We start from the raw sequence: 27,308 nt of genomic DNA, 5'->3' as shown, positions 1-27,308 counted from the left end.
GATAATCAAATATGAACTGAAGTAATGTGCCAAGTCCAGGTAAAAGCTTTGAGAGCCATCACATGGTTTTACCAACTCGGTTATTGTAAGCCACACTGAGTTTTGTTCTGTTGTCTTTTTTTAAATTGTGTGTTATTGCAGTATCATTTAGCCCTCAGCTATTGATACAAACAAGTATCCCGTCTTTGTTAAACACAAACTGAGCATCCCTAATCCAAAAATCTAAATTTTTTTTTTTTTTTTGAGACACCCAGGCTAGAGTGCAGAGGCATGCTCTCGACTCACTGCAACCTCCACCTCCTGGGCTCAAGCAATTCTCCTGCCTCAGCCTCCTGAGTAGCTAGGATTACAGGCGCACACCACCATGCCCGGCTAATTTTTGTATTTTTAGTAGAGACGGGATTTCACCATGTTGGTCAGGCTGGTCTCAAATTTTTAACCTTGTGATCCACCCACCTCGGCCTCCCGAAGTGCTGGGATTCAGGCATAAGCCACCATGCCCAGCCAAAAATCTAAAATCTTAAATGCTCTAAAATCCAAAACTTTTTGAGTGTCAATACAATGCTCAAAAATTTATACACCTGGGCCAGGTGCAGTGGTTCATACCTGTAATCCCAGCACTTTGGGAGGCTAAGGATGGAGGATCACTTGAGCCCAGAAGTCCGAGACCAGCCTGGGCAATAGTGAGACCTTGTCTCTACAAAAAAAAAAAAATCAAAAAAATTAGCTGGGCATGGTAGCATGCACATGTAATTCCCAGCTACTTAGGAGGCTGAAGTGGGAGGATCACTTAAACCCCGGAGGTCAAGGCTGCAGAGAGTCATGATTGCACCACTGTTAAGTACTTATGTGTGAAGAGGTATAAGAAAAGGATTGCTTATTGGTAGCATATAAATTCAGAGTCAGGTGAAAACCCGTTTCTACTAAAAATACAAAAAATTAGCTGGGTGTGACGGTAGGCACCTGTAATCCCAGCTACTTGGGAGGCTGAGGCAGGAGAATCTCTTGAACCCGGGAGGTGGAGGTTGCTATGAGCCAAGATCGTGCCACTGCACTCTTGGTGACAGAGCAAGACTCCATCTCAAAAAATATAAAAGCAAACAAATAAAAACAAATTCAGAGTCAGGAATGATGGTGATGCCAAACAGGTTATTTACAAAGATTGTTTACAAAGGTGGCTGGAACACTGTCACCTTTGCTTTTTGAAACTTTGATGCACAAAATTATTTAAAATATTATATAAAATTACTTTCAAGCTATGTGTATAGGTGCATATGAAACATAAATGAATTATGTGTTTACACTTGGGTCCCATTCCCATGAAACCTCATTATGTATATGCAAAGAAATTCAAAGTCCAAAGAAATTCAAAACCTGAAACACTTCGGGTCCTAAGCATTTCAGATAAGAGATACTTAACCTGTTTGTATATGCTAAATGACATTTTCAACAATGCTGGGGAGTTTAAAAGAAATTGTGAATGTATAAACAAATACACTGGCCGGGTGAGTTGGCTCACACCTGTAATCCCAATACTTTGGGAGGCCAAGCGGGGGCGGATCACCTGAGGTCAGGAGGTCGAGACCAGCCTGGCCAACATGGTGAAACCCCATGTCTACTAAAAATACAAAAAATTAGCTGGGTGTGCTGGCGCATGCTTGTAATACCAGCTACTCGGGAGGCCGAGGCAGGAGAATCGGTTGAACCCAAGAGGCAGAGGCTGCAGTGACCCGAGATTGCACCACTGCACCCCAGCCTGGGCAACAAAAGTGAAACCCTGTCTAAAAAAAGAAATAAACAAAAAATAAAAAAACAAAAAACAAGTATTTTCTAGAACCTACAAGGTTAATGTGTGAACAGAATGGAAAGGGTCATTGGTCATACACTGACAATTATATACCCTAATAAATGAAGAATTAACTAAATTAGTTTATTTAACGTAACTTTTTGGAGTAACAGGAAATAGATACTTGGTTTTTAAAAACATTCCAGAAACATATGGTATATATTGTTCTGATAAGAAAATAAAAGGCACAAAATTACATTAATATGTTGTATTACCACAATGAAATGTAAAGCGTATAACCTTTCCCTCCATTTTCAAATACTGTGTGGAAATTCCACTTCACTTATTACTGGTAAAACTTTTTCCCGTATCTCATTTTTTTCATTTATGTGTTAAAGGCATAAGATGGCCAAATGAGGCCCCAAAGGTTTAGAATATATTTGTCTTCTACATATTTGTATTTACATTACAGAAAGAACTAGTCTGTTACTTTCAAGATAATTTAGCTTTTGGCCTTTTAAAAGGTCCTTTCTTTAAAGTTTACGAGATGGGTCCCCGACAGATGCCATACTAAACTGAACTGAAGTCAAGATTATTTAAGCACTAACTTTCATTTTTAAGTTATTTATTTATTTATTTATTTATTTATTTATTTATTTATTTGAGATGGAGTTTTGCTCTTGTTGCCCAGGCTGGAGTGCAATGGTGCAGTCTTGGCTCACCAGAACCTCCATCTCCCGGGTTCAAGCAATTCTCCTGCCTCATCCTCCCGAGTAGCTGGGATTACAGGCATGCACCACCACGCCCGGCGAACTGTATTTTTAGTACAGATGGGTTTTCTCCATGTTGGTCAGGCTGGTCTCAATCTCCAGATCTCAGGTGATCTGCCCACCTCAGCCTCCCAAAGTGCTGGGATTACAGGCGTGAGCCACTGCGCCCTGTCAAGTTATTTATAAGCTGACTCTTGAAAGGGATAATGCTTAAAAATTAGAACACATAAAAAAGCAACCACCTTTTTGGTATTATAAAAACGGTATACTTTTAGATGCTTTTCAACTAGCAGTCTTAAAAATAAAGTTGAGGCCGAACGCAGTGGCTCACTCCTGTAATCCTAGCACCCTGAGAGGCCGAGGCAGATGGATCATGAGGTCAGGAGATCGAGACCATCCTGGCTAACACGGTGGAACCCCGTCTCTATTAAAAATACAAAAAATTAGCCGGGCGTGGTGGTGCCTGTAGTCCCAGCTACTAGGGAGGCTGAGGCAGGAGAATGGTGTGAACCGGGAGGCAGAGGTTGCAGTAAGCCGGGACTGCCACTGCACTCCATCCAGCCTGGGCGACAGAACAAGACTCTGTCTCAAAATAAATAAATAATAAATAAATAAAGTTGAAAAAAATAACGAATATCTAAATACTGAAAAATAAGTAAGCAAATATTTCAACCCATCAAGAGAATAAATAAAGCTTTGTAATAATGTTTAGTAGAAGGACATATTTAATAGAAAATTTTAGAGTACAAAGCCTACATCTGTTTATGTATATTACTAATCCTGTCCAAAATTTTAAGAGAGGGATAGTTTACTTAACAACACCATCCTTTCCCCATAGCTGTGGGATAGGTAGAAATAGGGGAAGTAGAAAATTCTTAAATTCCGAGTCATATTTAATTTAGTAAGCATAAGATAAAATCTAATATATATTACATGTAAGAAAGCCATGATTAATTTTGTCCTATTAAAAACTACTATAGAAGGGTAGATATGAAAATTTTTTCTTTTTTCTTTTTTCTTTTGTAGAGACAGGATCAACAAGACCTCACTCTGTTGCCCAGGCTGGAGTGCAGTGGTGCCACCATAGCTCACCGTATCCTTGAACTCTTGGGCTCAAATAATCCTCCCATCATAGCCTCTCAAGTAGCTGGGTCTACAGGCGCATGGCACCATGCCCAGCAAATTTAAAACATTTGTTTTTTGTGGAGATGGGCTCTTGCTATGTTGCCCTTGCTGGTTTCAAACTCCTGGCTTCAAGCAATCCTCCTACCTTGCCCTCCCAAAGTGCTGGGATTATAGGCGTGTACAACGGCACCCGGCCTTTTTTTTTTCTTTTTTTTTTTTTAAAGACATGGGTTTGCCGGGCGCGGTGGCTCACGCCTGTAATCCCAGCACTTTGGGAGGCCGAGGCGGGCGGATCACGAGGTCAGGAGATCGAGACCATCCTGGCTAACACGGTGAAACCCTATCTCTACTAAAAATACAAAAAATTAGCCGGGCGTGGTGGTGCGTGCCTATAGTCCCAGCTACTCGGAGGCTGAGGCAGGAAAATGGCGTGAACACAGGAGGCGGAGCTTGCAGTGAGCCGAGATGGTGCCACTGCACTCCAGCCTGGGCGACAAAGCGAGACTCCGTCTCAAAAAAAAAAAAAAGACATGGGTTTGAATCCCAGGCTGGATTTAAACTCCTGGGCTCGAGTGATTCTCCTTCCTCAGCCTCCCAAGTAGCTGGGACTACAGCTGTGTGCCACTGCACCTGGCTGAAAATTGATATTCTTAATTTGATATAACATAACAAAATAATATAAACATACATACCAAAACAAAAAACATATACACCTATATTTTCTGGAGAACATGAAAGATGTTAAGAATGTAAAAAGGGATGATCTATCCCCTTAAAAACAAACAAAAAGACAAAGGATCCAATGGCCACTGTTAAAGCAATAATTAGAAGTAATTTTTTTAAAGCCACAAGGCACTGCATGAATCCTGATATTACAAATTCTTTCCACTGAGTGTCTACAGAAGGAAGATCAAGTATCTGTTTCCTTTTCTCCCTTCCAACTGTGTCACCTTTTGGCCCCTTTCCTTTTCTACCTCTGTCTCTTCCTGTTTCCTTCTATCTCCCATTCCAATCCCAACTCTTCGCACTAACCAATTTCCTTTTTACCTCTCATTTTACTGCAACTGCTTAAACCTGCCAAAAAGTTTATATTCATGGAAATAAACACAAGCCAGAAACTTATAATGGAACAAACATTTTAATTTTTTTAGATAAAAATATTTTTGGGGTTCTGTGTTTTACTGTGTATCATTTTTATGTTTATTCTTCTTTTCCTCCCATATCCAGCTCTCAAAGTCTAAGTTCAAGCACCAAGCTTCCTAAGTGGTCAGGATAAAATTCAAATTATTTTGCTGAACACACAAGTCACTTTATGAAAGAGGTGTTGCCTACCTCTGTAACCTCAAATCTTACCACTTCATCATGTATATCTTTTTGTTCCAATCACATCAAACTCTTTTTATTTCCCCCAAAAGGATCATACCCTTTCAGGGAGCATATTTATATACGAATCCTTCTGCCCAGAATGACTATAGAAGGGCAGATATGAAAATTTTTCAAGTAAATCCCATTTTACTTGTTTTACTTCTAATTGTGTTTTAAGACAAGACAGAACAAGTTCTACCATCTCTGAGCAGTCTGAATTAGATGCTCTTACTATATTTCCACTGTACTTTAGTCACACAGCTACTGTGCAGTATAGCATCTTTATATAACTATATAATATAATTGGAAGCTTATATAATTTTTATATACAATTAAAAAAAAAGAGAGACAGGGTCTTGCTTTGTTCCCCAAGCTAATCTCAAACTCCTGGGCTCAAGCGACCCTCCTGCCTTGGCCTCCCAAAGTGCTCTCATTACAGGTGTGAGCTACCATGCCTGGACTATATACAATTTTATATACACATATATGGAAGTTAATATAATTTTATAGTAAAATTAGGCATTTACTTGCCTGTTTTTTCCCCTAGCCTGCTAAACTGTAAGCTCCTCAAACTATCATCTTTAATTTCAGAGTTAAGCACACTGTAATTATCCATTGAATTAACTATGAAGCTTTCCAAAAACAAACCATCAATTGGCAAGTCTTTTTGTTTGTTGTAATGCACTACAGGTGACTCTAACCTACACCCAGGACTGAGAACCACTGCATTTAATTTATGTTGACTAAATGAGTGACTGAATGAGCAATGAGGCATATTTTGTTATCAGAACACATTACCGTTTCCCTGAACTAAACTGTAGCCTCCAGTAATTATAACTGTTAAAAAAAAAAGTAGGCTAGAAACAATAAATTAAAAAATTTTTTAAAAAGCGCTCATCTGAACAATTTCCCTTTTTTGTTTTTTAGAGACAGGGTCTCTTGTACAGGCTGGAGTGCAGTGGTGTGATGACAGCTCACTGCTATCTCAAAACCCCTGGGCTCAATGATCTTTCTGCCTCAGCCTCTTGAGTAGCTGGCACTACAGGCACATGCTACCATGCCTGGCTTTTTTTTTTTTTTTTTAAATTTTTGTAGAGACAGGGTCTCTCATTATGTTGTTCAGTACACTTTCATTATAAGTTTCTGGCTTGTGTTAGTTTCCATAAATATAAACTTTTTGGCAGGTTTAAACAGCTGGAGTAAAATGAGAGGTGAAAACAAAGTTGGTTAGTAAGAAGAGCTGGGATTGGAATGGGAGACAGAAGGAAACAGGAAGAGAGATCAGCCCGGGCTGGTCTCAAACTCCTGGCCTCAAGCGATCCTCCTGCCTTGGCCTCTCAAAGTGCTGATATTACAGGCATGAGCCACCACACTCAGCCTTATTCTTAAAAAAAAAAAAGGGGGTTGGGGGAATGCTAGAGAACGATGGGTGGATCATTTGAGGTCAGGAGTTCAAGACCAGCCTGGCCAACAGGGTGAAAACCCATCTCTACTAAAAATACAAAAAAAATTTAGCTGGGCAAGGTGGCACACGCCTGTAATCCCAGCTACTCAGTAGGCTGTGGTAAGAGGACTGCTTGAACCTAGGAGGCGGAGGCTAGGTCTCACTATGTTGCCCAGCCTAGTTTCAAATTCGTGGCCACAAGCAATCCTTCCACTTCGGCTTCCCAAAGTGCTGGGATTACAGGGGTAAGCCACTGTGCCTGGCCTTGAACAACTTCACTGCCTGCCAAATTTGCTGACTGATCTTATTAATATAAACATTTTTAGTAATATATCATATATTGTTTTTAAAAATAGGTCAAATAGGCCAAGCGCAGTGGCTCACGCCTGTAATCTCAGCACTTTGGGAGGCCGAGGTGGATCATTTGAGGTCAGGAGTTCAAGACCAGCCTGGCCAACATGGTGAAACCCCATCTCTACTAAAAATACAAAAATTAGCCAGGTGGTAGTGGCACACACCTGTAATCCCAGTTACTCGGGAGGTTGAGGCAGGAGAATTGCTTGAGCCTGGGAGGTGGAGGTTGCAGTGAGCCAAGATCGCACCATTGCACTCCAGCCTGGGCAACAAGCGAAACTCGGTCTCAAAAAAGAAAAAGAAAAAAAAAGAGAGAGAGAGAGAGAAATGTGAAAAGGAAAAATTTTCCTATTTATTACTTGTAACAATAATCATTAGAGAGAAACTACAATTATGGTGAGACATATATAACAACATAATTGAATTTACACACACAAACACACACACATCATTTTCTGTCCATGCCAAGGTTAGTGATAAGAATTGAATTTCCCACTCCCAACACTGTACTATACTATTATAATTAGTAATCAAAACTTCTGCCATGTTGTTATTCGCAAAGTCCTCCTTACCTTACTCATGTTCTAACACAGAACAGTTAGAACCACAGCAATTTACCACACAGTGAAGATGTTTAGAAAACGCTTTCGTTTTGTAATTTACTTCTGATAACCAGCTCAAATTACTTTTTTTTTTGAGACAGTCACAGTCTGCCGCCCAGGTTGGAATGCAAAGGCATGCTCAAGGCTCACTGCAGCCTTGACCTCCTGGGTCTCAAGTGATCCTCTTGCCTCATCTTCCCGAGTAGCTGAAACTACAGGCACAAGTCATCACACCCAACTTACTATATATGTTTTTTTATTTTGTAGAGACAGGGTTTTCACTACATTGCCCAGGCTGGTCTTAAACTCTTGGGCTGAAGTGATCCTCCCACCTTTGCCTCCCAAAGTGCTGGGATTACAGGTGTGAGCCACCATACCTGGCCCAAATTACTTTTTAAATCAGCATATTATGATAATAGGAAACTACAAAATGCTCCACATCTTTTGAATTGTATCCCAATTATTCATCTCTAGTTTGGTCTAGAAAATCTGACTACTGCTTTTAAACTATTTCAAATTTTGCATGATCACAAGCCGGAGTATGTGAAATATCTAAAATTTAGAGATGTCTAAAAGATTAACAGAAAATGAAAGAAACTCCATATGTTTAGTATCTCCACATCTTCTTACTTACTACACAAAATTGGAGAAGAGGGTGTTTGCAGTGTCAAAGTGGAGCCATCTTTCCTCGTGATATTAACTCGAAAAACCAATCTGGCACGAGTGCTTTTTTTCTTGGAACCAGCAATTCCTATTCTGGCTTCAACATCAGCATTCCTCAATTTCAATATCCCTACGCAGTCCACCCTAATACAGAAAAAAATATATAAAGGGACATTTTGTTGTATAAATAGTGTAAAGCTCTTAATCAACAAGTTTGTTTTTTAAAATTTTGCTTATCTATTAATTCTGTGAATATGTAATAAAGTTACAAAGTTCCAAGTTCAAAACTACAAAAGGGTAAATTCTAAACATTCACTGTTCCTAATCCTGTCAATCTTTTGTTTATAATAATAAAGAAAAAGTAAAAAAAAAAATCACTATTTTAAAATCTGAACATAAGTAATGGCTTATAAGAGATCTTTTTTTTTTTTTTGAGATGGAGTCTCACTGTCACCCAGGCTGGAGAGATTGGAGTGCAGTCGTATGATCTCAGCTTACTGCAACCTCTGTCTCCTGGGTTCCAGGGATTCTCCTGCCTCAGCCTCCTGAGTAGCTGGGATTACAGGTGGCCGCCACCATGCCCAGCTATTTTTTGTATTTTTAGTAAAGATGGGGTTACACCATGTTGGCCAGGTTGGTCTTGAACTCCTGTCCTCAAGTGATCTGCCCACCTTGGCCTCCCAAAGTGCTGGGATTACAGGCATGAGCTACCGCACCTGGCCAGAGACCATTTAAAAAAAAAAAAAATTAGCCTCTTTCTTTACAGAGCTAATTCTGAAAACAGAGAAAATGGATTTTACTTTTAAAAACTTAGTAGCTGCCTCCAGAAGGATGGAATATTAAGACAGCCACTAAGAAGTATGTTACCACATTGAATGATATGTGAAAAATGCTCATGATATGTTAAGTAAAAAGCAGATTACAAAACAATGGGTACACTATTTTTTCAATTTTGCCCAAAAAAGACTGGGAAGACACACATTAAAATAGTGGTTATTGCCAGGAAGTTGGTTTTTATTTATTTATATTTATTTTATTTTTTTGAGACAGAGTCTCGCTGTGTCACCCAGGTCTGAGTGCAATGGCGCTACCTCAGCTCACTATAACCTCTGCCTCCTCAGTTCAGGTAATTCTCATGCCTCAGCCTCCTGAGTAGCTGGGATTACAGGCATGCACCATTACCCCAGCTCACTTTTGTACTTTTAGTAGAGCCAGAGTCTTACTATGTTGCCCAGGTTGGTCTCAAACTCCTGGCTCAAGAGATCCATCCACCTCAGCCTCCCAAAGTGTTGGGATTATAAGCATGAGCCACTGTGCCAGGCCGGAAGTTGGTTTTTAAAGGGCATGTTTTTAGCTTTTTATTACCCTGTGTTTTCAACTTTTTTTTTTTTTTTTTTTTTTTTTTGAGACAGACTTTCGCTCTTATTGCCCAGGCTGGAGTGCAATGGTGCAATCTCAGCTCACTGCAGCCTCTGCCTCCAGGGTTCCAGCGATTCTCCTGCCTCAGCCTCTCACGTAGCTGGGACTACAGGCATGCACCACCACTCCTGGCTAATTTCTATATTTTTAGCAGAGATGGGGTTTCACCATGTTGGCCAAGGCTGGTCTCAAACTCCTGGCCTCAGATGATCTGCATGCCTCAGCTTCCCAAAGTATTGGGATTACAGGCATGAGTCACCATGCCTGGCCCCTTTTTCAACTTTCTTATATTGACTAAGTACTATTTTTATAATCAGTAAATTCTTTCCTTTCTTCCTCTACTATACATATTTACTTTTATAACTGTCTTTTTTTTTTGGACGGAGTCTTGCTCTGTCACCCAGGCTGGAGTGCAGTGGTGTGATCTCAGCTCACTACAAACTCCACCTCCCGGATTCAAGCAATTCTCTGCTTCAGCCTCCCAAGTAGCTTGGATTACAGGTGCCTGCCACCACATCCAGATAATTTTTTGTATTTTTAATAGAGACAGGGTTTCACCATCTTGGCCAGGCTGGTCTTGAACTCCTGACCTCATGATCCACCCACCTTGGCCTCCCAAAGTGCTCGGATTACAGGCGTGAGCCACTGTGTCCAGCCCCCTTTTTTTAAAAAAATAATTTTCAAAAGTTACAAGTTAAAAAATATTAATGAGGCCAGGCGCGGTGGCTCACACCTGTAATCCCAGCACTTTGGGAGCCTGAGGTGGGTGGATGATTTGAGGTCAGGAGTTCGAGACCAGCTTGACCTACGTAGTGAAACCCCATCTCTACTAAAATACAAAAATTAGCCAGGTATGGTGGTGGGCGCCTGTAATCCCAGCTACTCGGGAGGCTGAGGGAGGAGAATCGCTTGAACCCAGGAGGTGGAGGTTGCAGTGAGCTGAGATCGTGCCACTACATTGCTTGAGCAACAAAGCACAACTCCCTCTCCAAAAAAAAAAATTTACAAAATATTTCTCAAAATGTCTTTTTTCCAACTAACCTTTTACCAGTCTATTTAAAATGGCTTTCAAAAAGAAACTGAAAACCAAGTAAAGTCTTTAGCAACTATCCAATACACAAATAATTACAACATAGGTCTACCCCATACAAATATATTTCCTGCTGTTATGGTTCAGTAAGGTCCTTTACGCAAGGCTTAAGGAAAAATAATTTTTAAAACTTAAATGTACAAGATGAAAAACACATAATCTAAATCTAAAGATATATATTTTTTAAATACAGGAAAATAACAACCTATGGTGAATTTAAACCAGCAATACGCGTTTCACATCAAGGTGGAATAAGGCACTTCATAGCCTCTGCTGAACAGTTTCTTGGCCGGGTGCAGTGGCTCACGCCTGTAATCCCAGCACTTTGGGAGGTCAAGGTGGGTGGATTACCTGAGGTCAGGAGTTGGAGACCAGCCTGGCCAAGATGGTGAAACCCTGACTCTACTAAAAATACAAAAATTATCCGGCGGGGCGGTGGCAGGTGCCTGTAATCCCAGCTACTTGAGAGGCTGAGGTAGGGAGAATCACTTGAACCTGGGAGGCAAAGGTTGCAGTGAACCGAGATAGCACCACTGCACTCCAGCCAGGGTGATAGATGGAGACTCTGTCTCAAAAAAAAAAAAAAAAAAGTTTCTAAAGCAAACATTAAGAAGGTGGAATTCAGGAAAACAAATCAAATCGTAGTTTTCATTTTCAATGTTACTATTATAAACCCAAAAAAGTAAGTCTTTGGCCAGCTTTCAACTTGGCTTTAATATCCCTGCCTTTACTGTGGGAATTCTTTTTTTTTTTTTTGAGACGAAGTTTCACTTTGTTGCCTAGCTTGGAGGGCAGTGGCACAATTTCGGCTCACTGCAAACTCCACCTCCTGGGTTCAAGTGATTCTCCTGCCTCAGCCTCCCAAGTAGCTGGGATTACAGGCATGTGTCACTACGCCCAGCTAATTTTTGTACTTTCAGTAGAGACAGGGTTTCGCCATGTTGGCCAGGCTGGTCTCTAACTCCTGACCTCAGGTGATCCACCAGCGTCACTCCAAAAGTGCTGGGATTACAGGCATGAGCCACTGCACCTGGTCCAACCATAGGAATTCTTTAGCAAAGGGTAAAAGAGTTAATTTTAACCCACAACCATTCGGAAGTAGTGTCTTTTTTTATTCATAATATTTAAAACATTTTAATAAAATACTCAAAATCTTCTGTACGTTAGAAACTGAACAATTCTCCTGCCTAACACAAGAGTGTAATATATAATGAAAAATTCTTACTAAGTACTTACGCCAGTGTCATGTTGTTGCTAGGATCAAGGCCGACTTCTATAACAGTAGTGCCTTCAATGTCCACTTCTTTGCAAGGAGTTGTATTTCGTCCAGTTACCCTGCAGGCCTGATAAAATCCATGTGGTTTCACTCGTCCAGAGTCGTTGCCCACAAACACTTGCAACACTACAGGTTCATTATGGCCTTCCAGCTGAAACAAGAAAACATGCAACAGAAACACTAATTAGCATTTCAAATAATCTAATTATAAAATCAAATATTTAAGACCAAATCCTATACTTGTAACTGAATTACATTTAAAAATATTTAAATCTTCAAGAAAAACAGAGGTAAAACATTTTCATAAAAGAGTTGGCTAAATTCCTGAAATAAGTCATAGTTTTAATTCTGTAATAACCATACTTAAATTATAAATGTAGATGTTAGATGATAAATTACCATTTATAATTTATTTGTACAAGCAGATGAGAATGAATACACAGTACTTTAGGTAGCATTTGGGTTGCTCAGGACCTACCACCATAACAATGGAAAAACTCACGAAACTGTTAGTGGCATCATCATCATCATCAAATGAGAGTACATATACCGTATTTTTATTCTACTAAAGCTACTTGAGTAGAAAAGTATGAGTGCAGCTATATGAATAACAAGGAAATGAAGCTGATTTTCATGGACTAGATACATACATATAACATCATTAAATCCTGGGATAAAACATTATGGTCTGAGAGATTGCTAGTTCAAACAGGGATCTATGGCTCATTACAGGTCTCTAGCAAGCCTTCATAAATTAAATTATAATTTGTATGCTGAAAAATAAATAAATATTTAAAATAGCATTTGGGAACAAATGTTTCCAATCCTGATTCTTGATAAGGCTTATAGTTAAACATTGAAGCCGCTAATATAGAATGCAGAAAATCACAAAGTAAATTGTACAATGCATGCCAAACAAAGTGCTTAAAAAATTCACACATGCCTTACAGCTGTATCTCTACAAAATGGTATCATAATGAGGAAAATAAGCAAACCCCAGTCAAATTGCTGGTCAGCAGAACCTAGAACAGTGCCTGGCACATGGAAGAGTGCAGTATTTGTTGAATGAATGACTAAACAAATTTTTAAGGTCAATTCATTCCCTATCATAGTTAAGCAATTAATCTAACAATACTTCTAACTAGACAAAACATAAAGTCAGGGCAATTAGGTTAAACGTAATGACCAAACTACCAAAATATCTGGCTAGACAAATATTTACACAAAGCATAACATAAATTTCTCACTTGCCTGTTACCTGTCCTGGGTTTGAAGGATTGGGTGTGGGTTAAGGCAGTAAGTAGTGAAGAAGGGTAGGCTTGATACTGTACACATGACTATTAACCAACCTTATAAATGGTGGCAGACACGTTTCCTGATTGATCCAGAGAGTTTCAATCATAATTTCATTCAAGTATAAAATGAAAGGCAGTCCACCTCTACTCCTAACTTAAAATACTGTTTAAGTAATATATTTATACAAATTGTATTTAATAAGAATCTACCATGTGACTAGCCAAAATTCCTCCCTATTTAGTCTTTTGCAAGGGGTAGGGACACTTGTTAAGTCTTCTCCCCATTCTCCCATTTTTTTGAGGTTTGTCTTCAAAGACAAATATTCTTTATAACAAGATATCCTAGGTGTTAAGTCCCTTTTAACTTTTAGTCTCAACTTTTAAAAAAATTAAGACTCAATTGATATCCCATTTCTTTTTTTTTCCCTCATTTCCTTCTTTCCCCCTGTACTTGAGTGGATGCAAATAATATCCCATTTCTTAAACCAAAGCCTTAAGTATTAATCAATTCTTTTCTCAGTCCAATAGTCTTGATTACTTAACCATCTCAAAAACCTTATTTTCAAAGTTCTCAGTAATTTCTACTATATTTCTTTGAATTCACTTTAATATTTCTTCCTCCAAGGTGGGAGGATCACTTGAGATCAGGAGTTCGAGACCAGTCTCACCAACATGGTGAAACCCAGACTCTACTAAAAATACAAAAATTAGCTGGGCCTGGTGGCACACACCTGTGGGTCCCAGCTACTCAGGTGGCTGAGGCATGATTACTTGCACCGGGGGACAGAGGCTGCAGTGAGCTGAGATTGCACCACTGCACTCCAGCCTGGGTGACAGAGTGAGACTGTCTCAAAACAACAACAAAAATTCTTTCCAAATATAAAGTTTGAGATGAATCTAATTCAAATATCAAATATGAGGGAAGAAAATTCAAGATTTGAAAATATTTTACTTTTCAGGACATATTCCCCTTTACATTTTAACTAAAATTCAAATGAAAATAAAGTAAATACCTTTACTGTAGGAAAGCCTTGCTGTGTTCTATCTTTTACTGAGCCGCGGCTGCCCTCAGTCAGGTACCGAGCTCGATGCTGTGTCTCAGGTTGCACAACTATCTTCAGCTCCTTTCCCTCACTTTTAACAGGATATTGTCCACACAACATAGGGCTCTTCTTTACTCCAGTTCCTTTTTGGTTTTCCAATGTTCTGAGAAATCAGAGCACAACATGGAGAAAGTATCAAAAAGAGTTTTTTGATTAAAAAAAAAAAAAAAAAAGCAGCCATCTAAGACAAAGGAAGAAACAGAACTGGCAATAATAGTAAAAACAACTATTTAGCTTGCTGGCAAAATAAAATATGGCCTAAGGGAAGATACATGAGCAAAGTATCTTTAAAAAGATTTTGTAAAAAAGTTTACTATATGATGCAAAAATAAAAGAAAGTACGTTTGACAGAAAAGAAAATGAACGTATATGAGTGGTAGGAGGAAGGGAGGAAGATTGACTGCAATAAACTGAAACTAATACAAAAGAATAGTTAATGTCACTATAACCTTTCACACTGTACTTCAGTCAAAATAAGATTTAAAAATTCCATGTATGCATTCCATATATAAATTCTAAATTTTATATAAAGCTATAAGATTAACTACTGTTATTTTTTAATTGCAAAGTAAAAGAAAAAAGTGAGGGTAGCAAAAGCAAAAATCAAACCCCCAAAAACCCTACATACCCCCATACAAAATGGCCTACAAACCAAATGAAGGTATATGTAGCTTATTCTTTTGGGTTTCCTTCTCAGTAAATCAAACTGAAGAAATTATATAAAAAATTAGTGATTCAATTTTTATGGGGAAATTAGCTTTACTCTAAATAATCTTTTCTAGAAGTGTGATTTTTCAGATTATTTTTATTTGTGATTAGTTAAGTAATTAAAGCTCTCAATAAAAATTTTACAATCTGGGCTTGACAGCACTAGCATTCTACCTTTTTTTTTATTTTTTGAGACGGAGTTTTACTCTGTCACCCAGGCTGGAGTACAGTGGCACAATCTCAGCTCACTGTAACCTCTGCTTCCTGGGTTCAAGTGATTCTCCTGCCTCAGCCTCCCAAGTAGCTGGGATTACAGGCGTGTGCCACCACACCTGTTTTTATATTTTTATTAGAGATGGGGTTTCACCATGTTGTCCAGGCTGGTCTTGAACTCCTGACCTCAGGTGATCTGCCCACCTTGGCCTCCCAAAGTACTGGGATTACAAGCGTGAGCCACTGCGCCTAGCCCTTATTGTTTTTAGTTATGCTTTTAACATTTATTTATAATGCATTTGCTATGTGGAATATATGTTCAAAGGAAAACAGTATCCCAAATGGTGGTTATGACTTCAGGCAAACACATTTAATCTGTAAAATAGTTGAAGCACTGCAAATACATAATAAAAATAAGTAAAAACAATATTGCTAGTTATCTTTCCTTCTGAGCAACGGAGTGGTGGCTCACACCTGTAATTCCAGCACTTTGGGAGGCCAAGGCAGGTAGATCACCTGAGGTCAGGAGTTCGAGACCACCCTGGCCAACATGGTGAAACCCCATCTCTACTAAAACTACAAAAAATTAGCCAGTGGCAGATGCCTGTAATCCCATCTACTCTGGAGGTTGAGGCAGGAGAATCACTTGAACCCAGGAGGTGCAGGTTGCAGGGAGCCCAGATTGTGCCATTGTACTCCAGCCTGGTCAACAAGAGCAAAACTCCATCTCAAAAAACAAAAAAACAACAAAAAAACAAAATTCACCTATGTTTGTAAATAAAGTCAGGGTCACAGCTTTCTCTGTGACCCTCCTAGTCCTAAGTTTTGACTCACATCAAAGATCCAGGAGCCAGATGACTGTGAAGAAAAATCTCCTCTAAAAGCAACCAGATCCCAGTAGGAATATTATGACTTCAAACACAGAGGAGCTAAGCAGGCTTAAACCTGGCTCTAATGTTTACCCCTCTAGCTGTAACCAAGTTGTTGCCTCAATCATCAAGAACAAAGTGAGAAAGGCACTATCTTCAATGGAAATGGGGACTAGGTTGAATTGTTGGCTAAGAAAGGGGCAAAAGAATGGAACAAAGAAGGACTGAAACTAGCACAGGAATTCAGTAAGACTGATAGATAAGAGGAAGAGTTCTCAAGGCGCAATACTATGCTTAATCATCTTCATATTCCCTGAACCTGATACAGTTCCTGAAACATAACAGGTGCTGAAGAAATCTTTGTTGATGAAGGCAAATAAGAAGAAGAAAGGGACAAAGAAAGGAAAGCAGAGAGATAAAGGAGCTTCTGTAATATTAAGATGAGAAAGACCTAAGATGAGAAAGGTCCTAAATGGACAAGGAATGCCCTTCGTGCAAGTTTGACTTAAGTAGGTCAAAGATTACTTGTGCAAGTCATTTAAAAGGCCCTGGAAGAATAAATTCTATGAACATAAGTATCAAGTTGAAGCTGGAACAATGGGCAATAAACCCTGTTGTTCTTTTCATCATTCTGGGTACAGATTCAAACATTTGGTCTAACTAGTGTGCAGTTCCTCACACATGAAAGTCTATATTTTGTTTTATACTAATCTTAAAGTAAAAATATTCATTTATTGAAACGATGTAGAAATATCCCCCAGATACACATACAAAGAGATGAAAAAAAATACTGCAAAACGATAATAGCAGGTTTACTGAGTGACTAGATTATGGGGTTTTCTTGTATTTTTCAAATACTTGTAATTCATATCTATTAATTTTATAATAGAAAAGGGAAAATTTTAGTTTGAAATATAAGGAAAATTCATACAGCATATTAACTTGGCAAGACATGTTTTTATACTCACGCTAGTCAAGCTAATATTTATAAGGGCAAATAAATGAAAATGAGTTTTACTCGTCTAGCAAAACAAATGATCTTACTTGGGATGAAGACTATTGAGTAAGTATACACATTATGGCTTAAAAAAGAATATCATATGTAATTAAGCAATTTCTAAAATGGTACTTTAGAATTCCTTAAAACTATCTTTATTTTCTAAAATGTAAAAATGGAATACATACATATTGAGATGTATAGACATGTAAAATCATGAAAACATCCACTAACACTTAGAAACGTAGTCAAGTTACTAATTTTTAAGGCATGATGGCTTAAGAAAAAATAAAGTAGCAGTCAGTTACATGGGATTTTACCATGTAAAATCCAAAAAGGAAAATCCACCATCATGGCATATTCTATTCACAAGTCTTAAAATGACATTCTAATTTATGTGTGCTGCATAATCCTTCTGGTGGCCTATGTCAAAAAAAATAATTTTCACTACAAAAAGCCTAAAATAGGTTTCACATCCAGATGACATCATATCTTACCTTATAGAAATATCTAGAAGAGACATGGGGCAACTGATTCTCAGGACATTTAGTTGAAAAATTTAAGAATGATATGGCTATGAATATTCAAATACTAAGCTTTTTTGTTAAAAAAAAAAAATGGTTTTATTCTTTTTTTTTTTTTTTTTTTTTTTTTTTTTTGAGATGGAGTTTCGCTCTTGTTGCCCAGGTTGGAGTGCAATGGCGTGATCTCGGCTCACCATAACCTCTGCCTCCCGGGTTCAAGTGATTCTCCTGCCTCAGCCTCCCGAGTAGCTGGGATTACAGGCATGCACCACCATGCCCGGCTAATTTTGTATTTTTAGTAGAGACGGAGTTTCTACATATTGGTCAGGTGGGTCTCGAACTCCCAACCTCAGGTGATCCGCCTGCCTAAGCCTCCCAAAGTGCTGGGATTACAGGCGTGAGCCATTGCGCCCAGCCAAGTTTTATTCTCTTATTAGACTCTAACATTTTAGTCATATAAAAATGCTATTTTCATCTACAAGCTATCAGATTTCTATGTGGTATCTTGAAGATCAATAAACTGCTGTATATATTTTAAAGTACATTTTCTAAATACTTAGTATGATATAAATTGTAATTTTATGGCACATTAGATCTAAGGCTATATTCTTATCTCTCAAAACATTTTAAGATTTTTTTCACTGTTGAAGAATACAGGCTTTTAGCTTGACATGCTCTGAAAAATTATTTTTAAGGCCTATTTTTCTATATATTCAGGTATGATTTCATCCTTTCCTCAATATAGTTGTTATAAATTCCAATTTTAAACTTCTTCCATCATTTCCATATACTAATTTTAAATTTTTTTTAATTACCTAAGAAGCTGGACACTTCTTCTGCTTGATGGAGTTTCTGCTCCATGAATTATTTCATGAAAGAGACTGTCTTGACCAATTATACTTTCCCTGGGTAACCTCTAATCATTTCTAAGATACAGCTATCATACAAACGTAGAAGCAGAAAAGATGAAGGTCAAGATATTTAATTAGCAACTGCAAATCACTGTGTTTATTAGTCATAAGTAAAAATTCTATTTGCTCTAAATTTGAACCTTCAACATTCATTTTGATATAAAAATGAAAATTTATCTTCCACAACTTTATATTAAAGACTTTCTCCACTAAAGCATAAATAAACACACATACATAATTAAATGATATTCATGAGCCTTTTAGATCTGTGCTACTATCACAGTTACTTTTAAGTATTTACCTCCTGTATTCATTACATTTCAGAGCCTTATTTTATAAGTAATAGTTCTACAAATATTATGTTCTGAAATTCTTGACTTTATTAAATGGCAACATTTTAGGAAAGAGTATATCTTGTTTTCTTTTAGGTAATTTACTAATCTGGACTTTCTAAAACTGAAAAGCATTTAAATATTCATTTTCATTTAACTACATCACCCCAAAGGAGGTAAAGAAGCAGTGTAGAGTAATTATTGCTTAAAGGGTAGATATTACTTTTTAAAACGTACTGAGGGAGTGCTTAAGGGCAAGTTTAATATACATTAAGAATATTCTCTATAATATTCAACTGGATTTTTAACTGAAAAAAGATTAGTGATGTCATCAAGTAGTAAACCAATCTAAAGCTTCCTGACCACTTTTTGTGTAAAACTGAAATTGTAGGAGATCCTGGGTCCTAGCGAGTTAAATTTTAACAAATTATTTTGAATGTACTATAGAAAAATCTAATTTAAAAGTCTAGCAATTAAATATTACAATAAAATTACTAAAGGAATTAAAAATAAGTCATACTAGTCTGCATTATAGCAGTGAATATTCTGTAACATAGCTATTGAACTATATTAGTGGGTAGTGTGACTGACAGAGATGAAAGAAAACTCGAACATGTACCATGATCCTGTTTCATCACCCTCTAAAGAAGTAACCCAGAATCACAGAAAAAAAATGAGTGATTTAAAAAATATATTGAATCTGCACAATCAGTGTATTAGTATCAAAGGAAAAAAGCTTATGATACATGAATCTAAATGATGAGAATCAAACTATCAATTTAGTTTTTTCTTGTTTTCATCAATTAAAGAGAAAAAAATTTAAGTCTAAAATCTTCTAAAAAATGTAAACCATATGAGGACACAATGTGAAAGAGAACACAGCTCTTAGTGACTGAGTTGTTTTTGATAGAGTCGTTACATTGCTAGTTATTTCTATGAGGAAATATATATAGAGAGACATACATTTTTTTTTTTCCTTTTTTTTTGAGATGGAGTTTCGCTCTTGTCGCCCAGGCTGGAGTGCAGTGGCATGATCTCGGCTCACTGCAGCCTCCACCTCCCAGGTTCAAGCGATTCTTCTGCCTCAGCCTCCCGAGTAGCTAGGGTTACAGGCATGTGCCACAATGCCCAGCTAATTTTTTTTGTATTTTTAGTAGAGATGGGGTTTCACCATGTTGGTCAGGCTGGTCTCGAACTCTTGACCTCAGGTGATCCGCCTGCCTGGGCCTCCCAAAGTGCTGGGATTACAGGCGTGAGCCACCACGCCTGGCTGAGTAAAAATATTTTCAAGTCCTTTTAAAATATAAATTCATTTGAAATTTAAGTTATTTCAAAACAGATTATTTTCATTTTCTACTACCTAACTATACTGGTAATAAGATATCTATTGCTAGAATCTATGATTATTTTATTTTCTAGCTAGTAAAAGTTGGTAATTTTAAGTTAAAATTTTCAGGTATTTCAATGATAAAATTAGCACTGTTGCTTTATATGCAAACTTGAGCTGAGCAATTAGGAAAAATTGGGAATGTTTTTTTGTTTGTTTGTTTTGCATAATGGTGATAGAATTTTAAAAAATGTGAATACCAACCCATTTCCCGCTTTTGAGTTGCCTTTGTTGTCCGTGGTAAGCTGAGAAAGCACATAGTGAGGTGCTTTGGCACTGTCGGCATCAAATATATCCATATTAGATTCTTCACAATCTCGTCGTTTGACCCCCGGCCTCTGCTTTGGATTTCGTTTTCGTGATTTACGAGGTACCTCAGTGTTATCATTGTAGGAACTGGTGCTCATGTTACTGAAGTTGGAGGGGGAATCCTCCATCCACATACTGCAGCTCTGCTCAGATTCCAATCCACACCCCTCATCCTGGCAGGACATCCGACTGTTATCCAGCAAGTCCTCAGGTGGTGGTGAGATGTACAAGACTGTGTGCCTCTTCGGTGTTGATGGATGCTGCTGAACTGTGTTACTGGTTAACTGCTTTTCACTTACCCCTCTGTTACTTACCCCCACGGCTGAGGAGCAGCTCTCCACTTGCATAGCCTTGCTGTCGGTGACTGAGGTAGAATAAATGGTAGGGCTGGAAGAGGTGGTAAAGGAGCTGCAAGCACCGCCCATGGAGGAAGAGGAGGGAGCTGAAGAAGCATCTGCAGTGTACAATTCAAGAGTAAATACACTATACATGTTTTCACCTATGCTGGCTAGCAGTCCCATTGAAAATGTGATTTGTGAACTGATTGTTTTTCCCCAAAATGAATAGTCAGAATTTGGTTACGTTTTAGAATACAAATGCTTCAAGCAATATAAGGCCTAAGAAATGCAATTTTAAAAAATGCCCAAATAGCATTATTTTACTTGTGTTACAATCAATAGATTTTTTAAATCTCATTTAATGTTTTAAGCTGTAAAGCAAAAATAAAGCTTTTATTGCCTCAGCTGGACATTCTATTGAATTTTAATCATTTAAAGTAATAAAGAAAACCCCAATATGAAATATATGCTTGTGGTCCACATTCAATGCCAATTAAATAATTCATTATAGAATTTGAAAAGTGGGACTGTGCTTAGCCACAAAATATTAAAATAAGTTTCTAACCTATGAAGCAGAGAACTACAGGTCATTTTTAATGCAGACACTCCCTGCTTCAGAGGCAAATCCTGGAATAAAAATATGAGAAAATAAATGAGAAAAGAGCTGCTGATTATTCCAGATATCAATTATAAAATGAGAAATAAATAGAAAAAATATATAATCAACTGAATTGGAGGCAAAATGGAACTGGTATTGTCACTATGATTTGTTGTAAAATCTAGGAGAATCAAGATGAAAAAGGTTTGATTTGGAACATTCTGGGTTGTAGAAGATAGACAAGTTAATCATTGGGTCTCCAGAAGCTGGAAGTGGTAGTTCAAAACCATAAGCTCTAAAATAAATCCATCCTTTATGACATAATGAAAAGCAAAGGAAGAACTGATTAATGGATGGATTTCTCTTATAAAGTACTTGATTATATGCTTGACAATTGGTTAGAGCTGTTTATTTTCTCTCTTTTTAAAGGGCCTGGTTGTTGTGACTAATAAGGGAATTTTCCAATATAAGAACAATGGTAAATTTTACTGGCTTAAGTCTAACAGAAAATAGTTAAGCATAAAAATCTCTGGAGAGCATCAGAATTAATTTTTTTATAAAACTATTCATCTATTATGCTTAGCAAGAAATATTTAAGTAGATCTTTTCAGCATGTGTGGCAACTGGCAGAAGAGCTCACTGAAAATACTACTACTTTAGCCCTTAACAGCATAACCTCAGAGGTGCATTGATTGCTAAGGTTGGAAGTTGTCATGACTAACATTTTAGATATCATTTTATCTTGTTTACAATATGGAAAGGTTTGTCATCATATACACACACAAAAATAAAAATAGGTAACGTGACAGACAAAGATATGTTTCAATCTAAAATTAATTTGTATCTATGATCAAGTATGCCACTGTTTTAAAGTGTATAATAAAACTGTGATGTGCAGTTATTGGAACTGCAACATACACATGAATTGTAATATAAAGAGCAAAATGTAAGAATGTCAATCTTTACATAATTAAAAGCCAAGTGCCAAAGATCTGTTTTTTTAATTGAAAACATGTATTTAAAATACACCTAAATTATCTGAATGAACTATATCCACCCAGAATTCTTCATTGCTGTCAAGGCTAAAGAGCACAGTAATTAATATTAGTCATCAAGAATATGATCTACATAATGCCACATGGAAAGATTTTTCCCAACTACTGTAAGGGAAGGAGCCTAAAGAAATTAGATGATACCAGTTCCATTTTCCAGTATGTATCCTTGTCAAATGCAGTAGCTGAAATTGGAAAATTCAGTCACTTTAAACTGCATTCCAATTTAAAGGAAAACTTATCAATTTTGTATCATGCATTAATGCAATGTTTTCTTAGTAAATAAATATTTTAAAAGGTTTGTAAAAACTACAAAATCTATACGCTAATGTCAGTGACAGTTTAGGAGCTGATTTGTAGCCACTTTGAGTTTAAATATAATTTTTTTCCCTGTCTTTTGAAAAATACTACAGAATTCATTTTAGAAAAAATAGAAAAGGTATTACATCTAACATTCCTCTGTCTGTTCCAACTATTGGCAAAAACAAAACTAATTTTTTGTGTACTTATGAGCCTACGTTCTTCATTTTCAGAGAAATACAAGTATGCAGCATACAAGTATGCAGCATGCAATATTTGCAGTGGAACACACAAAACATGAATGCTGTGAACTTATATTTCTATAAAGCAGCTTTCTCCCACTCACCCTTTTTAAATCTAAGGATCATGCACATGAGAATGTAGAGTATGAACATCTCAGGGATCCCTGTTCATGACAGATGGAAAGTACAGGTGAAAAGCAATCATGAACCCAAAAGCAAGTTATATGGTATTATGAATTTAATATGCACAATATAACCTTGTCTTGTTCTCTGAGGTAAAAAAATTTATATTGCAAATCTTATCAAATATCAAAACCGTAATGATTATAAAACCCAACTGATTTAACAGTCATACATAAGTGTGTGTTCTGGGATAAGTATGCCAAACTGTGATACCATATCCTACATAAATTTAAATATTCTACATATTTTCCATGGACAGCTAACACACGATTATGTGTGCACAACTGCCAGATTGATCCTGGGTATACTTATTAAAGAAAAAGCACAAAATTATGACACTGAAAATATTAACTCTGTCAGAAGAGAACGGTAAGCATCTTTTAACTGAAAATTACTTTTTAAAGTGTACCTCAATTGCAAAGATTCCACTCTTTTCAAGACAAATGAAATAATTTTTTTTAAAACTACAAAACCTTTTTGTTAAAGGCAGGGTCTCGCTCTGTTGCCCAGGTTACAGTGCAGTGGCATGATCATGGCTCACTGCAGCCTTGACCTCCTGAGCTCAAGCAATCCTCCTGCCTCAGCTTCCAAAGTAACTGAGACTACAGGCACACAACACCATGCATGGCTACTTTTTAAAATATTTGTAGAGACAAGGTTTTGTCATGCTGCCCAGGCTGGTCTCAAATTCTTGGGCTCAAGCAATCCTCCAGCTTTGGCCTCCCAAAGTATTGGGATTACAAGGATGAGCCACCACACCCAGCCTAAAATTCTTTACAATGGTACTACTGATACTCTGATGATGATAATGATGTATAAAATCTTTCATATCAAAACATTACATTCTGGTTAGCAAGAGATCTGAGTGCATTAATTAATAATGCCAGGTGAGGTAGTAAAGTGGAGGGTAAGAACTGTGAGCACCTTGAAAGCATTGACAATATGTTTCTCATCTTAGATCCTCCCAACACCTATTCACAGTGCCCACATTGTAATAAAATTCAAATTTATTAAATTGATTTATGGGAAGCCAAAAATTTGGTATGTATTTTGAGTTACATTAAATTTAAGCTGGCAAATAAATGTAGGTTGAAGAATAAAAGAATTTACTACTCAAAGTACTTAGATATATATTACTACGATAGCATTATTTGATACAGGGAAAATACTAAGAGTCTAGGGGTAACCATTTGATATCTCTACCAAGAGTACTCTAGTAATTTTATTTCTTTAAATTATAAATAAGCCAAATTACCTACTTCTATATCCATAAATTTAACATGAAAAAATCCTTAATATCCTAATATAAATACATAAAATAACGATATCTGAACATTTTAAATTTCTAATGCTAATTAGTCATTTCCAAGCATTCTCAGAAAAGTGCTAACAAATCCTCCTGGGAATATTGTAAATGTACTTAATACATCTATAAAGACCTTTCAGTCACTGCATTACTAAATAAAATATCAAAAAAACAGCTTGATATTCTATAGAACTAAAGTGTGAGTGCAATTCTGACCTGTCTATGTATTCTTTTTTTTTTTTGAGAGGGACTCTCGCTCTGTTGCCCAGGTTGGAGTGCAGTGGCACGATCTCGGCTCACTGGAACTTCCACCTCCCAGGTTTCAAGTGATTCTCCCACCTTAGCCTCCTGAGTAGCTGGGATTACAAGTGCCCACCACCACGCCCAGCTAATTTTTATATTTTAGTAGAGATGGGGTTTCATCATGTTGGCCAGGGTGGTCTCGAACTCCTGACCTCAAGTCATCTGCCCACCTCGGCCTCCTGAAGTGCTGAGATTACAGGTTTGAGCCATGGTGCATGGCCATATGAATAAATTTTATTGATTTTTTTTCTTTTATGAAGGAATTATCTTTGAACCTATAGTCTAACTTATATAGAATACTTTTCTTTTTTCTTCTTTTTTTTTTTTTGAGACACAGTCTTGCTCTGTTGAGGCTGGAGTGCAATGGCACTATCTTGGCTCACCGCAACCTCCGCCTCCCGGGTTCAAACAATTCTCCTGCCTCAGTCTCCTGAGTAGCTGGGACTACAGGCGCCCGCCACCACGCCCAGCTAATTTTTGTATTTTTAGTAGAGACAGGGTTTCACCATATTGGCTAGGCTGGTCTTGAACTCCTGACCTTGTGTTCCGCCCACCTCAGCCTCCCAAAGTGCTGGGATCACAGGTGTGAGCCACCGCACCTGGGTTAGAATAATTTTACTTTTTCTAAAGCATTTTCTGTGACCACAGAAAACACAACAAACTAAAGGAAAAATTAATAGACCATTCTATAATTTACTCATATAAATTTATAATGTCAGATTATTTAAAATAGAATAATTTCATAATTTGAAAGAGGAAGGTAAGTGTCATATGTAAAGTATCCTGTATTTAAGTCTATATGCCACTATTAGCAGTAGCCAATTATCAGACCAAATGCCAGTAATGATGGTGAACTTGAATTGTGTATATGGCTTCTTTTAAGAATTGATGGAAACTATAAATACTCAAAAATAGTTGAGATTTAAAGACTGGCAGATATTAAATAATATCTACATGGAATATGGATATCACAGAATCTGTAATTTAATAACAGATGAAAAAGGATTTTCTTTATTTTGTTTTCTTTTTTTTTTCTTTGTTGAGACAGCCTTGCTCTGTTGCCCAGGCTGGAGTGCAGGGGCACAATCACAACTCACTGCAGCCTCAACCTCCTGGGCTCAAGCGATCATTCCACCTCAGCCTACTGAAGAGCTAGGACTGCAGGTGTGCGCCACCATACCTGGCTAATTTTTGTATTTTTTGTAGAGATAGGGTTTCACCATGTTGCCCAGGCTGGTTTTGAACTCCTAGGCTCAAGCAATCCTCCCACCTCAGCCTCCCAAAGTCCTGGGATTACAGGAGTGAGGCACCATGCCCAGCCTGAAAAAAGATTTTAAACGGTACCATTTATAGAAACCCATGTATACTTTGTATACTCCTTGCTTAAACTGTATTTTAAACTTAAGAACTATCAGTTCTAGATTTGTCAACCAGAAATTATTTTAACTACCATAATATATTACTGCTTAAAATATCATAAAAAAGATATAATACTTTATATGGAACTAACAAAACTTTTAATAGAAAGCTTTGAAATTAGAAATATTTGCTGAAGTTCTCAAAAGAAAGAAATACCTTTCATTGATTTAAAATATATGACAGAAATGATATTTAACTTCCAAGCTTCTAAGATTAAAATTTGATCCCTAACATTTGAATATGTACATATTTTATAATTTTTCAACATCTGTACAAAATTAATTGAGTTTTCTAAAAAAGCCAGTTAAAAAAAGGCCATAAAATTTTGCAAGTGTGCTAAGTGAACAAATAGTGGAACAAAGAAGGAATTATTGACTATTCAGAAAATAATCATTTTTTAAAAATCGAGTATTTGGAAACAATTTCCTCTTTTTTTGAGACAGAGTCTTGTTCTGCTGCCCAGGCTGGAATGCAGTGGCGCAATCTCAGCTCACTGCAACCTCTGCCTCACAGGTACAAGCGATTCTCCTGCCTCAGCCTCCTGAGTAGCTAGGACTACAGGGGCCCGCCACCACACCTGGCTAATTTTTGCATTTTTAGCAGAGACGGGTTTCACCATTTTGGCCAGGCTGGTCTCAAACTCCTGACCTTGTGTTCTGCCCGCCTTGGCCACCCAAAGTGCTGGGATTACAGGCGTGAGCCATTGAGCCCAGTCTTTTTTTTTTTTAAGACGGAGTTTCGTTCTTGTTGCCCTGGCTGGAATGCAATGGCACGATTTTGGCTCACTGCAACCTCTCTACCTCCTGGATTCAAGCGATTCTCCTGCCTCAGCCACCGAGTAGTTGGGATTATAGGCATGCACCACCACGCCCAGCTAATTCTGTATTTTTAGTAGAGACAGGGTTTCCCCATGTTGGTCAGGCTGGTCTTGAATTCCTAACCTCAGCTGATCCGCCCGCCTCAGCCTCCCATAGTGCTGGGATTACAGGCGTGAACCACTGTGCCTGGCCAGAAACTATTTCTGA

At 37.6% G+C, this 27,308-nt stretch overlaps 1 protein-coding gene across 4 annotated transcripts in view; it reads right to left on the bottom strand.

Annotated features, from left to right (window-relative positions):
- Positions 1-27,308, bottom strand: part of NFAT5 (nuclear factor of activated T cells 5) — a 132,913-nt gene that overhangs the window by 28,240 nt on the left and 77,365 nt on the right. For 3 of the 4 annotated variants that reach the window (XM_025371415.1, XM_025371416.1, XM_025371417.1), the window contains 4 exons: positions 20,438-20,996; positions 14,203-14,395; positions 11,855-12,045; positions 8,081-8,253 (listed from right to left, as the gene is read on the bottom strand). In XM_025371415.1, the coding sequence (XP_025227200.1) occupies positions 8,081-8,253; positions 11,855-12,045; positions 14,203-14,395; positions 20,438-20,996 (1,116 nt within the window). Of the gene's footprint in view, positions 1-8,080; positions 8,254-11,854; positions 12,046-14,202; positions 14,396-20,437; positions 20,997-21,445; positions 21,508-27,308 lie in introns of all 4 variants that reach the window. The other variant, XM_025371418.1, reaches the window with a different exon arrangement.

Source organism: Theropithecus gelada, chromosome 20 (assembly GCF_003255815.1).
Source record: "Theropithecus gelada isolate Dixy chromosome 20, Tgel_1.0, whole genome shotgun sequence".
NCBI classification, from domain to species: domain Eukaryota; kingdom Metazoa; phylum Chordata; class Mammalia; order Primates; family Cercopithecidae; genus Theropithecus; species Theropithecus gelada.
Note: the sequence above shows the minus strand (reverse complement) of the source record. Positions and strands in the feature narration are given on the sequence as shown.